A 15,770-nucleotide genomic window follows, 5' to 3' on the forward strand; every position below is an offset into this window, starting at 1 on the left:
ATAGCGTTAGAGAACTTCAAACGTATCTCGTCATTCCTTAGTACTTCCGTATCCCACTTCTTTGCGTATTGATTCTTCCTGACTAATTTCTTGAACTTCAGCCTACTCTTCATCACTATTATATTGTGATCTGAGTCTATATCTGCTCCTGGGTAAGCCTTACAATCCAGTATATGATTTCGGAATCTGTCTGACCATGATGAAATCTAATTGAAATCTTCCCGTATCTCCCGGCCTTTTCCAAGTATACCTCCTCCTCTTGTGATTCTTGAACAGTGTATTCGCTATTACTAGCTGAAACTTATTACAGAACTCAATTAGTCTTTCTCCTCTTTCATTCCTTGTCCCAAGCCCATATTCTCCTGTAACCTTTTCTTCTACTCCTTCCCCTATAACTGCATTCCAGTCGCCCATGACTATTAGATTTTCGTCCCCCTTTACATACTGCATTACCCTTTCAATATCCTCATACACTTTCTCTATCTGTTCATCTTCAGCTTGCGACATCGGCATGTATACCTGAACTATCGTTGTCGGTGTTGGTCTGCTGTCGATTCTGATTAGAACAACCCGGTCACTGAACTGTTCGCAGTAACACACCCTTTGCCCTACCTTCCTATTCATAACGAATCCTACACCTGTTATACCATTTTCTGCTGCTGTTGATATTACCCGATACTCATCTGACCAGAAATCCTTGTCTTCCTTCTACTTCATTTCACTGAACCCTACTATATCTAGATTGAGCCTTTGCATTTCCCTTTTCAGATTTTCTAGGTTCCCTACCACGTTCAAGCTTCTGACATTCCACGCCCCGACTCGTAGAACGTTATCCTTTCGTTGATTATTCAATATTTTTCTCATGGTAACCTCCCCCTTGGCAGTCCCCTCCCGGAGATCCGAATGGGGGACTATCCCGGAATCTTTTACCAATGGAGAGATCATCATGACACTTCAAATACAGGCCACATGTCCTGTGGATACACGTTACGTGTCTTTAATGCAGTGGTTTCCATTGCATCCTCATGTCGTTGATCATTGCTGATTCTTCCGCCTTTAGGAGCAATTTCCCACCCCTAGGACAAGAGAGTGCCCTGAACCTCTATCCGCTCCTCCACCCTCTTTGACAAGGCCATTGGCAGAATGAGGCTGACTTCTTATGCCGGAAGTCTTCGGCCGTCAATGCTGATTATTTATCAAAATTTAGGCAGTGGCGGGGATCGAATCCGGGACCGGAGACGCTACCCCTAGACCACGCGTTAAAAACACATATTAAAAATATATGGCAACACGTTACAATGCGGTGATATATCTACCCATTAAAAAAGTTACGTTAAGGATTTACCTGTCGAAAGCACATATACAGAAGGATACAATGCATCGTGTTTATCACCCGACCTCTATAAAAATCCAATAAATTTGAGAAGCCTAAGAGGTGACCAGACTGAGCAGAAGAACAGAGGTCCAGGTTCACCCTGACTTTATTTGTGAGTAATGGAAGCGCGTTCTCAATCGGCGCCTCATTTGCTATGCATAATTTCGAGCACAATTCAAAGCCACGTCAAATGTTTCTCTAATCTATTTCACTTCTTGCGTTTGGATAAATCACTTCATAAAACATTTGACAACTTTTCTTTGTTAATTTTTTTCTTTTAATTATATTTCAGACCCACAGATGGTCATTTGATTCGAAACCAGTAATCATTTGTAGCCCTGGCCCTGAGCACTATGGGACTTAACAGCTATGGTCATCAGTCCCCTATAACTTAGAACTACTTAAACCTAACTTACCTAAGGACATCACACAACACCCAGTCATCACGAGGCAGAGAAAATCCTTGACCCCGCCGGGAATCGAACCCGGGAACCCGGGCGCGGGAAGCGAAATCATTTGTAGCAAAATGTGCACTGTGTGAACTACAGTATTACTAAGTTGCTAAACGGTCACCCAGTACCAGTTCCTAGCTACCTGCCTAACAACTTCCAGGGGAACAAAAATTTCAATTTCAGTTTTGCGTATAATTATTGGCCGAATTTAAATATGTAAAATACTATCACAATCTTCTCGTTAAGACTTAGAAGCTTACAGTAGTGTTTTAAAACGATAAATGAAATATTAAAGTTGGAAACGGGTATATGTCTTGAGTAAGGCAGGGTAGCGCGCTGCTCGTGAATTACCAAGGCTACCGTCATCTAGTATTTGGGAAAGGGCGCATTCAGTGATTTCGGACAAACTTTGTACATAATTTCAAACCATTCCGAAACCTTTTTCGCTGCCCCTCCCATCCCCCCACACAGCACCTCAGAGGAAAAAAAGTTTATAGCTTACTGCATTTCCGCTGTTCTTGCAGTAAAACTTCAGCATCAGACATAACGAATTAATTTATTACTTTTTTACTAATGGAGAGTGTTGTACCTTAGAACAGTTTTCAATATTTCGCCTGAAGACAAATCTGTAATAGAAGTTTTACACCTTTGAACAATTTTCAGTATTTCGCTTGAAGACAGCTCTGTAATATGTTCTTATTAAAATATGGCATTTACTTTTTATGTGCTATCTTTTTCCGAAATTACAAAAGTCACTCCGGGTAAGCAAGGCTTTTCCAAATGTAAAAAAAAAAATTGTTCCAGGGTACCTGTATCTAGAAGCAAATATTCTACTAAAGTTTACACGTGTCGCAATCGAGAAGATCTTGCCAATACTGTATTTTGTAGTCTATCTGTTTCACCGTTATTCTGCTACATACCAATAATTAGTAAGTGGAATCAAAATAAGTAAAAGTATCATCAGAGACCAGTCATTTTGAAGACAGGTGAAATTGTTAAGACATTAAAGAAAATTCATTTCTAAAAATCACATGTTCCATAGTAGGAGATTTTCTTCTGTTTCAAGGCACGACCAAAAACCTATGGTTTCATCACCCACATGCCAAATAACAGGTTTTTAAAAATATATAGAATTTTAATCATCATGAAACTGTAACTGAGGAATTGATAATATCATGCAAATACTTTTAATGTATTATGCAGCATTTAAATGTATAGAACTGAAAGTATTTACAAATGCTGCACAACAACAAAGGCAGTAGGAAATGCTGGAAATTGCGTATGGGAGTCACTGTATGCATTCGTCCATGAAATTCTGCAATTGCTCACTAGATTTTAACACCAACCTGCAAATATCGCGTGTTGCTATGTACACTATCCTTAGGGCACAACACTCTGCCCTGCTGTTTCCACAACATATTTTGCACACAGTTTCAACATATACCATCGAACACATTATTGTACGACATATATATGAGTAGTTCATAAATATTTAGATGCGTAAAAAAATAGCTCTCCTTTTTTACTCAGACTATACTCATCCAGTGTTTGATGATAATGAGGACTCTTAGCGACTTCCTACAAACTATGATAGAATGCGAAAAAAAGAAACTTCTTGTAGCTTAAGAATAATTGGAATTACTTTGGAATCGTTTCATTTGCATTTGCGTAGATTTAGTTCTCATTTTCCATTAGCCTATGGGTGAATATTTCAAAAGTAACCAAACCAATATAATTGGGTTTTGCGTTTTCAACCATAAAGCTGTTACATGCTTAACGTCAATTATTTAACGAATCAACTCGTTTGTAATCAGGTGTTTGCAGCTGGTTTAAGCAGCGTGCCTCTCTCAAGAGTCGTTAGTCACGTTTTCTCTGGTGTTTCAGCAGATATTTGCTATTTCGTTTTTGCAGTGTGTAGCTGTAGTCATCCCAAACAAGTAGTGCTCGACACGTCTTTCATGCGATGCCCAGTGTGTCGCCGGAAGCCGTCGGTTTGTTTCCCGTTACAAACAAAATGATTTTTAAAAGCGGAATTACACGTGCCCATTCGATAGAGCTGTCCCAGATTAGCCTAGTGAGATAGTTGTTTCATCGGGGGACAGTAAAAGACGAAGAATGACGAGTGCCCTAGCAACGACAGCGCTACCGTGGCCCGCACTGACTGCTTCCGCCAGCGCTACTTACAAAGAAGCCGGCCGGTGTGGCCGTGCGGTTAAAGGCGCTTCAGTCTGGAACCGCGTGACCGCTACGGTCGCAGGTTCGAATCCTGCCTCGGGCATGGATGTGTGTGATGTCCTTAGGTTACTTAGGTTTAAGTAGTTCTATGTTCTAGGCGACTGATGACCTCAGAAGTTAAGTCGCATAGTGCTCAGAGCCATTTGAACCATTTGAACTGACAAAGAGAACACTGCAAGTGCCATAACTCGAGTAAGCACGAACTTCGCTCAGTGGAAGAGGTGCCAGAATAAGCGAACATGTGTCTCGGCTTATCCGTAGACACTCGTCGTTTCTGAGGAAACGACGCTCAAAGTTTTCGAGGTATTTTGTGTTCCTTTTACCGATAAAACTCTTCGGCTAATGCGGTGCCATAGTTTTGCGCCCAGTGTTCGAAATCCGATTATTGTTTTTATTTTTGTTCTTCATTTATCTATACGTGCCCGTAGAAGAGTACTATATGAATGTTTCCCCGTGTATACTGAAGCGTTGGCCTTATTGGTCTAATGATTTTATGTTTGGTGAATGAATTTTTAAAAATAAAAACGATAAATGAAAGGAAAAATTATTTGAAATTTTCTTCGGTGAAATTCCTATAACGTATCTTCATTCATAACCAAATGCACGCTCCAGTTTTCAGAAAAGTAATCTGTTATGCTTTGTTTGTCGCGAAATTATTGCCAACGCGTGAAATCTTCAGTAATGTTAACATTAGTACCCGGAGTGAGATTCTTACGAAGAAATGTGACTGTGGAAAACCTGCCGTGATGCTCACGCTGTTCGGAATTTCGATATTAAGAATATTTCTACAATCTGTGTCATCGAAGAGAAGGCGCCAAATCTTCCTGAAGAATAAACATAACAATGAAATACAAGAATTAAGAATGAATTATAGCAATACGAGAATTAAAAAAGATTGTAACGCGTTAAATACCATATAAAAGTGCTTAATATAATAAATGTTTGACAGTTGTTGTTAAACTCAGTTGTAATTTTATAATTAGTAGAACACTTTGTGTTTGTATCACTTAATGTGATAAGAAACATTCGCGTAGTGACCGTCTACGGACATGGATAGATATATGAAAAACATAAAACAGAATAAAATAAACAAAAACAATAGTGAGGTTTAGAACACGGGACGCAAAAGTGAAAGGTCGCGACGCTACCCCTGTGCCACCATTTTAGCCGAGCGAAGCACTTGTTAAAGTGCATCTAAATTAAGACGAAAACTTTTCTCAGAAACGGTCGAGTGTGTATGCGTAAACAGAGGCATGGGTTCGCTTATTTTGTCTCTTCCACTGAAAGAAGTTTCTAGAAAATCGGGTTATGACACTTGCCGTGTTCTCCTCGCCAGTTACTGAAGGACTGTTGTTTATTCTTCGTGTTTTACTGTCCCTGTTAATACACATCGATAAAGCGGGTATCTCTACAGACTGATCTGGCACGTAAAATTCCTCTTTAAGGATCATTTTGTTTCCGTCGGCACTGGACGTTGCATGACTGACTGGATAAGCACTATTTATTTGGGTCGACTGCAGGTACATAATGCAATATCTAAACTGTAAATATCTGCTGAAACGTCAGAGAACATGCGCCTGACGGCTCTTGGGAGAGACACCCTGTATATGGCAGGTCGATTCTTTAAAGAATCTGGATGGGAGCGTTACTGGTGTTCTTCTTGCAGAGTCACACCAAAGACAAGGTTGACATTTTACACGCTCATTAGCCTTTCGATTCAGCTGCCACAATGCTCCACTCCCCAGTCCCCATGTCCCATTGCTCTCTGGGCGACTGCTCATCCACAGTTTCATGCATTATTCGCAAGCCACTACGTATCGCAAGGAAGAGGATTGCTGTTATAAATATTAGCCACTATCTGCCCTGTCACGGAAACTAGTGGCAGCTGCCCCGGTACGCGCCCTGAACACGCCCGCGTCCGCCTGTTCCCCGCAGGACGTGGTGGTGTGGAACGCGCACCTCGAGTGCAGCGGGCTGCTGCAGCAGCAGGCCAACCTGTCGTCGTCGGCGGCGGCGTCGTGCGTCGCCTTCGACGAGGCGTCGTCGCGCTGGGGGCTCAACCTGACGGACGCCGGCTTCCAGCCGTGCGACGTCGACCCCTACCTGCCCGACGCCGCCGCCCACCTCGTGCGCCGCTGCGACCCGGACATCGTGCGCGCGTGCGCCGTCAACTGGACCAACGCCGAGGTACGCTTCCACGCCTGTATCGCTGTACAGCTGGAACGGTGCACGGTCCCAGCTGCTGGACAACCAAAACCTAATTTTCAGTATTTTGCATGATTATTGACCGGATTCAGTCGTCATAATCTACTCGTTAAGAAGTGTAACCTTACATTTATTTTTATATATTTATCGTGTGCCGTCTACAAAGGTAATCAGTTATATACGAGGGTCACTCAAAAAGAAATGCACACTATTTTTGTAAAAATACAGTTTTCATTCTGCATGTGTGAAAGTTTTACAGTGTGTAGATACATCCTCTCTTTCAAATTCTAAAGGTGGCAGGGGTAAAACACAGGGAGCGAAAGACTATTTACAATTTGTACAGAAACCAGATGGGAGTTATAAGAGTTGAGGGACACGAAAGGGAAGCAGTGGTTGGGAGGGAGTGAGACAGGGTGGTAGCCTATCCCCGATGTTATTCAATCTATATATTGAGTAATCAGTGAAGGAAACAAAAGAAAAATTCGGTGTAGGTATTAAAATCCATGGAGAAGAAGTAAAAACTTTGAGGTTCGCCGATGACATTGTAACTCTGTCAGAGACAGCAAAGGGCTTGGAAGAGCAGTTGAACGGAATGGACAGTGTCTTGAAAGGAGGATATAATATGAACATCAACAAAAGCAAAACGAGGACAATGTAATGTAGTAGAATTAAGTCGGGTGATGCTGCGGGAATTAGAGTAGGAAATGAGACACTTAAAGTAGTAAAGGAATTCTGCTATTTGGGGAGCAAAACAATTGATGATGGTCGAAGTAGAGAAGATATAAAATGTAGACTGGCAATGGCAAGGAAAGCGTTTCAGAAGAAGAGAAATTTGTTATCATCGAGTATAGATTTAAGTGTCAGGAAGTAGTTTCTGAAAGTATTTGCATGGAGTGTAGCCATGTATGGAAGTGAAACGTGGACGATAAATAGTTTGGACAAGAAGAGAACAGAAGCTTTTGAAATGTGGTGCTACAGAAGAATGCTGAAGATTAGATGGGTAGATCACATAACTAATAAGGAGGTATTGAATAGAACTGCGGAGAAGAGGAGTTTGTGGCACAACTTGACAAGAAGAAGGGACCGGTTGGTAGGACATGTTCTGAGGCATCAAGGGATCACAAATTTAGCATTGGAGGGCAGCGTGGAGGGTAAAAATCGCAGAGGGAGACCAAGAGATGAATAAACCAACAGATTCAGAAGGATGTAGGATGCAGTAAGTACTGGGAGATGAAGAAGCTTGCACAGGATAGGGTAGCATGGAGAGCTGCAACAAACCAGTCTCAGGACTGAAGACCACAACAACAACAGATACATCCTTCTCGCTTGTTTTCAAACTTAGTTTAACCTCTTCCCGTGAGTGGCGCCGTCATAGCAGGCCTACAAGATGGCTGCTACGCTTGTCGTTCGTCAGAAGTGACGTGCTGTCATAGAACTCCTGTGCTGTGAAAACGAGACAGTGGGAAACATCCACAAGAAGTTGAAAAATGTGTATGGAGATGCTGCTGTCGATCGCAGTACAGTTAGTCGGTGGGCAAGAAGGTTACGTGATGAAAGCGGGCATGGAAATATTGAGTATTGTCCTCGCAGCCGCAGGCCTCGTACTGCTTGCACACACTCCAGACAATGTGCAGAGAGTTAACGAATTGGAGACTGCTGACAGACGCATCACAGTGAACGAATTGTCACGCCACGTTGGGACAGGTGAAGGAAGTGTTTGCAGAACACTGAAAGTGTTGGCGTTAATAAAGGTTTGTGCCAGGTGGATTCCCAGGATGTTGACAGTGGCTCATAAATAAAACAAGAAAAACGGTATGCAGCGAACTTTTGGAACAGTGCGAGAATGGTGGAGATGAATTTCTTGGAAGAATTGTGACAGGAGATGAAACATGGCTCCATAATTTTTCACCAGAGACGAAGAGGCACTCAATGGAGTGGCATCGTGCAAATTCACCCAAGGAAAAAAAAAAATCAAAACCACACGTTCTGCTGCAAAAGTTATGGCTACGGTGTTTTTCGATTCCGAAGGACTCTTGCTTGTGGACATCGTGCCAAGTGGAACCACCATACATTTTGATGCATATGCGACGACACTGAAGAAATTTCAACCTCGACTGAGTCGTGTTCGACCACATCGGAAAAAGCAGGATGTTTTGCTGTTGCACGACAATGCACCGCCACATGTCAGTCAATAAGCTATGGAAGCGATCACAAAACTCCGATGGACAACACTGAAACACCCGCCTTACAGTCCTGACCTGGCTCCATGTGACTATCATCTCTTTGGGAAACTGGAAGACTCTCTTCGTGGAACAAGGTATGAAGATGATGATTCCCTTGTGCACGCTGTCAAACAGTGGCTGCAACAGGTTGGTCTAGGCGCTGGTTCCAAGATGGCGTAAGGCAGTTGAGAGGGATGGAAATTATGTGGAGAAATGAAAATATTGTTCCTAAAGGATGTATCTACACACTGTAAAACTATCAAACATGCAGGATAAAAGATGTATTTTTTAAAAAATAGTTTGCATTCCTTTTGGAGTGACCCTCGTACATTCAAATAAAATACATTTATGTTCTAATTACAGTACTGACAAAATTTAAAAGATCCTGAATGGTCAATGGTGATTATATTATTTAAACATTAATTAAAATTTAGTTTTTATTTACCACTTCATTTTAGCGTTTCGTACCTCACCCAGCAAAAACGAAACCCTTATAGAATCGCTTTGTATGCCCGTCTGTCTCTATGTCTGTCCCACTGTTAAAAACCCTGTTTTTCAGGAACGGCTAGACGTATCGCGCTAAAGTTTATACCACACATTAATGCGTACGGTCCCTTGGCAGTGTAAAAAATTTAACCTTCTAAATCACTGCAATCAATATATACGGCCATTTATGTCACATATTTTTATACTCGCAAATTCGCTAATCAAAGGGTACTTCCATTTGGCTTAGAATCATGATATTTGGCAAGAAGCAAGGTTTCACAGTAAAACTAAAGGGAAACATCCGCGAATTGTTAATTTGTAATTATATCATACGAAACAATATTTTTGTCATTTTTCACCCATCAGTATTTCTGCCCGTGTGTTAAGACCCCCTTATTTTTATCAGGAACGGCTTGACGCATGAACCTGAAATTTATGTCACGTACTAACGTCTACGGTCCCATTGCGGTGTAAAACATATAAGCTTTTACGTCAATGCAGTCAAAAGACACGGCCATTCATGTACTATACTTCGATAGCTTGCTGGTATTGATATCGATAACAGGCAAAAATCGTCGAAATTCTCTATATCTGGGATGGATGAACTATCTCTGTACGTAATCAAGATTTTACGGAACTCTTGGTGCGTGAGTCTTATTCGCACTTATCTGGAATTTTTCAACGTTTTCCTGTTACAGTGACTTCAGCCGTTCAGTTGCTTTAGTTCTTGCTGGTAGCATATCGTTTCAAGCCCCTCTGAATTTCCTGTGGTAACAATCCATTCATATGTACTGCACTGTCTTTTCTGGAGCGACATAGTCGTATTGAGGATTTTCAGTCATCTTCCACTTAGAGAGCACAGCTTTCGTTCTGCCATGCCTTGACTTGATTCTGTCCAGGCGGCTCCATGATTTCAGAATCAGATGCAATCCGGAACGTGGTGTGGATGGACCTGTGTGGGCCGTGTAGTTGTGGTTCTGAAACGGTGCTCATTTTAATTTCCACTGTCCTTCCAAGTCACAGGTAGGTGGAATGTGGTCCCAAATACGTGTCCCAGATTCAAGCCTATAATGGTGTAAGGAGCTCAACGTATTATTTATTGGCACATACCTACAGACCGAGATAAGGCTGGGATCTTGTTCCATTCTTGAATCACCTGTACTTGTCGCCTAAAGTGAGGAGGGCCAATACTCGAGAGAACAGGTACCAATGGAAGAGGCGGGGGTTTGAATGTTCTGGATATTTACCTCAGTGTATTTAAGACTGGAAGTCTTACGTCAAAGGTTAAACACAATCACTGTAGTGCTAAAGTTAGAAACTGTGTCTATGTCTTGAGGGAGCGTAATTCATGGTGCGCAAATTGTCCACACTGTACTCACTCAGTATCTCAGTGTGAGAGGACTTAGCTATTTCTGGCAGGTTTCACATAAAATTCATTCCTCTTTTCTTTTTTGCTGACGCTCCCTACAAAGTAGTGAAAGAAAAGAAGTTTCCTACATTTCAGCTACTTATGCAGCAAAACTTCAGTATAAGGAAAACGTTTTATTACTTCTTTACCGCTAGTTCTATTTGCAACACATCTGCAGAAATGTCCATATATACCGCTTAATGTACGTGCAAAATTATATCATTGCACGGCCAATAGCCCGGGAGATATGACGTCATAAACATTGACGTGAGCGGAAAAATCAGCTTTTCTTAAAACATAGCTCCATTTTTCAAAGAACCAGAGGTGCAGCGTAGGACGCTACTAGCTACGTATCTCAGATCCAATTGCCCGTTAGTGTATTGACTTGTCTACCTTTTTCGAAAGGTTATTTATAGTGGAAGTTAACGGAACGGAAGAGAACAACCACCGTCAGATGGAGGTGTGTTGACCATAGATGCAACGTCAACATCACATCATGTCGAAAATGTTCAAATGTGTGTGAATTCCTATGGGACCAAACTGCTGAGGTCATCGGTCCCTCATATCATGTCGCTAAGCGCAGACATGAAAGGTGACAGTGAGACTATGAGAAACCGTAAATCTTACAAAGAGTTGTGATATGCAGAACTGCAGAGGTAATGGGGCTGTATCACAGAGTTTGCTAAGGAAACTAGCTCGCACATACGACGTTATTCTGATATGTTTCCTGGAGATGACAGCGATTGGCAAAAGGCTTAAAATGTTTTATTTTTTTTAAATTTTCCGACACCATGACGATCGTCTCGGGCCCCCCGTGCAACAATTGGATCTGAAGACGGGCGTCTGAGACGGCCGTAATCCATAATCAAATACGCTACTGGCCATTAAAATTGCTACACCACGAAGATGACGTGCTACAGAAGCGAAATTTAACCGACAGGAAGACGATGCTGTGATATTCAAATGATTTTCCTCGTGTCAGTACGTTGTAGGTGTCGCCACCGGCGCCAACCTTGTGTGAAAGCACTGAAAAGCTAGTTTCCAACCGATTTCTCATACACAAACAGCAGTTGACCGGCTCCGCCTGGTGAAACGTTGTTGTGATGCCTCTTGTAAGGACGAGAAATGCGTACCATCACGTTTCCGACTTTGATAAAGGTCAGATTGTAGCCTATCGCGATTGCGGTTTATCGTATCGCGACATTGCTGCTCGCGTTGGTCGAGATCCAATGACTGTTAGCGGAATATGGAGTCGGTGGATTAAGGAAGGTAATACGGAACGCCGTGCTGGATCCCAACGGCCTCGTATGACAGGCATCTTATCCGCATGGCTGTAACGGATCGTGCAGCCACGTCTCGATCCCTGAGTCAACAGATGAGGACGTTTGCAAGGCATCAACCATCTGCACTAACAGTTCGACGACGTTTGCAGCAGCATGAACTATCAGCTCGGGGACCATGGCTGCATCACAGACAGGAGCGCCTGCGATGGTGTACTCAGCGAGGAACCTGGGTGCGCGAATGGCAAAACGTCATTTTTTCGGATGAATCCAGGTTCTGTTTACAGCATCATGATGGTCGCATCCGTGTTTGGCGGCATTGCGGTGAACGCACATTGGAAGCGTGTATTCGTCATCGCCATACTGGCGTCTCACCCGGCGTGGTGGTATGGGGTGCCATTGGTTACACGCCTCGGTCACCTCACGACACTTTGAACAGTGGACGTTGCATTTCAAATGTGTTACGATCCGTGGCTCTACCCTTCATTCGATCCCTGCGAAACCCTACATTTCAACAGGATAACGCACGTTCGCATGTTGCAGGTCCTGTACGGGCTTTTCTGGATACAGAAAATGTTCGACTGCTGCCATGGCCAGTGCATTCTCCAGATCCCTCACCAGTTAAAAACCTCTGGTCAATGGTGGCCGAGCAACTGGCTCGTCACAATACGCCAGTCACTACTCTTGATGAACTGTGGTATAGTGTTGAAGCTGCATGGGCAGCTGTACCTGTACACGCCATCCAAGCTCTGATTGACTCAATGCCCAAGCGTATTAAGGCCGTTATTATTGCCAGAGGTGGTTGTTCTGGGTACTGATTTCTCAGGATCTATGCACCCAAATTGCGTGAAAATGCAATCACATATCAGTTCTAGTATAATATATTTGTTCAATGAATACCCGTTTATCATCTGTATTTCTTCTTGGTGTAGCATTTTTAATAGCCAGTAGTGTAGCTAAATAAAGTAAGTTTCACCAGTCTTCCCACGGTATGTCTATTACGCAGCTAGAGATCATGTTCCGTGTTTCCTGCAGGCGCAGTTCTGAGGCGGTACGGATAACAGATGCGCGACATTGTTGCTCGCGATGGTCGATATCCAATGACTGTTAGCAGGGGATACAACGTCTAAATTGTAAACAAATCCTTGCGGTATATGGAACAAATGCAATGTTGGGTCCAGCCGTAGTGAAATAGTGCCAAGAAGATTTGACCAAGGTTGCACAGATGTCGGTGATGCTGATCCACCATACGGTTCAGATCTTGTGCCATACTGTTTTGATCTTTTCGGAAAGCTGAAAAGACATCTGGAGTGAAGGAAATATTTCCAATGATGAGGACTTTCACATAGTGGTTCTCGAGTGGCTACGGGACCAAGGAGTGTTTCTCTGTTGTCAACGAATTTGAACGTTTGGTAGAACGTTTCGACTATCATCTTGAACTTCGTGACCATGTTGAAAAATACTGTTGTGTAACTCTGTGAATTTGAAGTTTAGTGCAGTAGCCAATAAAAGTAATGCTGTTTGCCATAATAATGTGAACTTACTTTTTAAAGTCCCCTCGTAATTGTGCTTGTGACGGAAAAGTAAAAAAAAAAAAAAAGAAGTTTTAAGAATTGGCATTGACAGTGTAACTTTCTTCGTTTTTAGTAACGTTCATTAAAAAAAATACGCGTTTGTATGCCAATGAAAATGAAATGCGTAATGTTTGTGTAATGCAGATTTACTGTATGATGTGTTGTTGAGCAAATGGTTTGCTTAATCAGTTTTACTGAAATAAAAAAAATTAAACAACTTAATCTGGAAAACCAACACACTATGTCCACAATGAAATCACTCCCTCTGAAATTTACCCAGTCTCGTGAGCACCGAGTTCTGTGACCCTGTACAATAGACTGACAAAATTCTCTGTGCAAATAAACAATGAAATAAGTCTTCCTTAGCTTTAGAGTCGTAACGGATCTAATCTTGGTATTCTGTTCTCACCACAATAGGCATAGAAAATATTCAGTCTTGGCAGAGCGAAGTGCAATGCCGGCCATAAAACAGCTACATACAGATATTATCAGTAGATTGTCTGATAAATGAATAACCTTGTAAATGTTCAGTTAAAATACTGGATATTGGCTTAGCGCTGTGCAAAGCTGCCCGCATTGAAACTGTTATAAACATTTATACTTCTCTCATTCTGACACATTAATATTTTTCTGATTCTGATCGAAAAATGATTCCTTCCAGAATAATATTAATTGGATTTAAATAAACATGACATGAAAAAAGATGACGTACTGATAAGGGGATATGCTAAGACCGAATGCTTCAGTTCGAAAATTATATTCAAAATAAAATTGCACCTTCACAAAATTTGATATAAAACATTTTACATTAACTTCAAAATCAGTTAACTTCTCAACTGTTCTACAAATCTCACTTATTGTTGTAATTAACATGAGAAAAAGTCTGACATTGTTTGACAAAATAGATTTCAAAATTTAACTTCTCTGTATCAGGATTACAAAAGACGCAAAATATTACAAGTCGGACATACTTGATCAAACTATACATTAAATCTGATGGAAAATACTTGGTTCCTACATTCAAGGATCAGTATTGTAAAATTCAGCCGAATCCACATATCGCATTGATGCATACTTAAACTAAGTATACAAAATTTCATTACCTTACAAATTTGTTACAGCTGTTTTCCCTTTGATTTACAGTATAAATTTATTACTCTTCTATAACTGCTAGGGACAATTGTCAATATTTATCAACTATTAGTATCACTTCAACTCTTAATAACCTTATAGCCTCACAAATTAAGAAAACACACTTCACACTTTTATAGAAATAACTACGACCTAACATTTACTGGCTCTGTGTGAGCACAAACAATATCATTCATCATTTCATTTTATAAAAACTGTATTATGCTGTGTCCATAGACCAACAACTAAATTCTCACAGCTATTCACTAGCTTTCAGTCTTACATCTTACCTATAACAGGGTGGAATGGCAACGGCACTCCGCGCGTTCCTACTTACAATCGATTCTGCCACTAAGACAACATCTTTGGTTCTGTGGTGTCGAAGATACTATCTCTTCTACATATGACAACCGTATCAGGTCATTTTTCATGAATTACATCACAAAATCGGACTCCACGTACAAGTGGACCCCTCTCATACAGTAAAGTTTATTAATGCGCAAAACACTATTCGTAACGATTGTACTTGAAGATAGCATGGTAAGTTTATACAGATGTAAATAAACCAAGAAGTATTTAAAAGACAGTATATAGCACCTATTTACTTTATTATTTATGTTCTGTTTTCTACCCAGGCACAAAATAACTTAAAATATGTCTTTTTCTCCTACAAATGAGCAGAAAATTTTATTGTTAAAATGTTTTTAATGAAAATTAATGCATCAGTCTACTTTCTCATTGATACACAGTATAGACTTTTCCTTTATGCAGTTAAGGTGAAATCTAAATAATTTTCGCTGTTAGATAATTGTGTGGCTCCTTTTCTGGAAGACCATTCATAGCAAAAATATCCAGGTTCTCATCCAAGCTTCTCAGAAGATAAGAAAGACAAAAAAATACAAAATACACTACTGCATTGTAAGCGCAGGAGGAACAGATTAGCTTGCAATGTTAGCAGATGACGCCAGCGTCCCCGGAAGAAAGCCAACGTCAGAACTTTCTTACTAAGAATCCTCCATGGCGTCGTTCAATTCCGTTGACGACCAGCGTGAATGCCGCCATTTGAAATGCATTGTGTAATGTTTTCACTTTCTGTTCCGTGACGGCAGTGACAATCGACCTTTACATGTACTCCATAATTAATTAGGTAAAGTGAAATCTGGAGTGGAAAGAAGGTGACTGAAGGTGACTGTATACAATACACTTTCCACCAGCTGCAATGGCAGTGCGTCATAGTTTGGCAGTGTTGTTTGTCCGCAGGACATTGAGTGGTACGACTGGGTGTTCTCCCTCTAGTTTCAGCTCTGACTCTAGTAGTGCAAAATTATTTTTCGTGCCGAAAGCAGTCACGTCTTATAAACCTTAGGGCGGCGGATGGTGAGTTTTCTAGTTAATTTCAGTC

General features: G+C 41.4%; 1 protein-coding gene across 1 annotated transcript in view; it reads left to right on the plus strand.

Annotated features, from left to right (window-relative positions):
* The window catches only part of LOC126106589 (uncharacterized), a 486,316-nt gene that overhangs the window by 442,143 nt on the left and 28,403 nt on the right, over positions 1-15,770 (plus strand). The window contains exon 5 of the mRNA XM_049913291.1: positions 5,998-6,249. Coding sequence (XP_049769248.1) covers positions 5,998-6,249 — 252 coding nt within the window. The remainder of the gene's footprint in view (positions 1-5,997; positions 6,250-15,770) is intronic.

The sequence above is a fragment of the Schistocerca cancellata genome, chromosome 1 (assembly GCF_023864275.1).
Source record: "Schistocerca cancellata isolate TAMUIC-IGC-003103 chromosome 1, iqSchCanc2.1, whole genome shotgun sequence".
Lineage (NCBI taxonomy): Eukaryota > Metazoa > Arthropoda > Insecta > Orthoptera > Acrididae > Schistocerca > Schistocerca cancellata.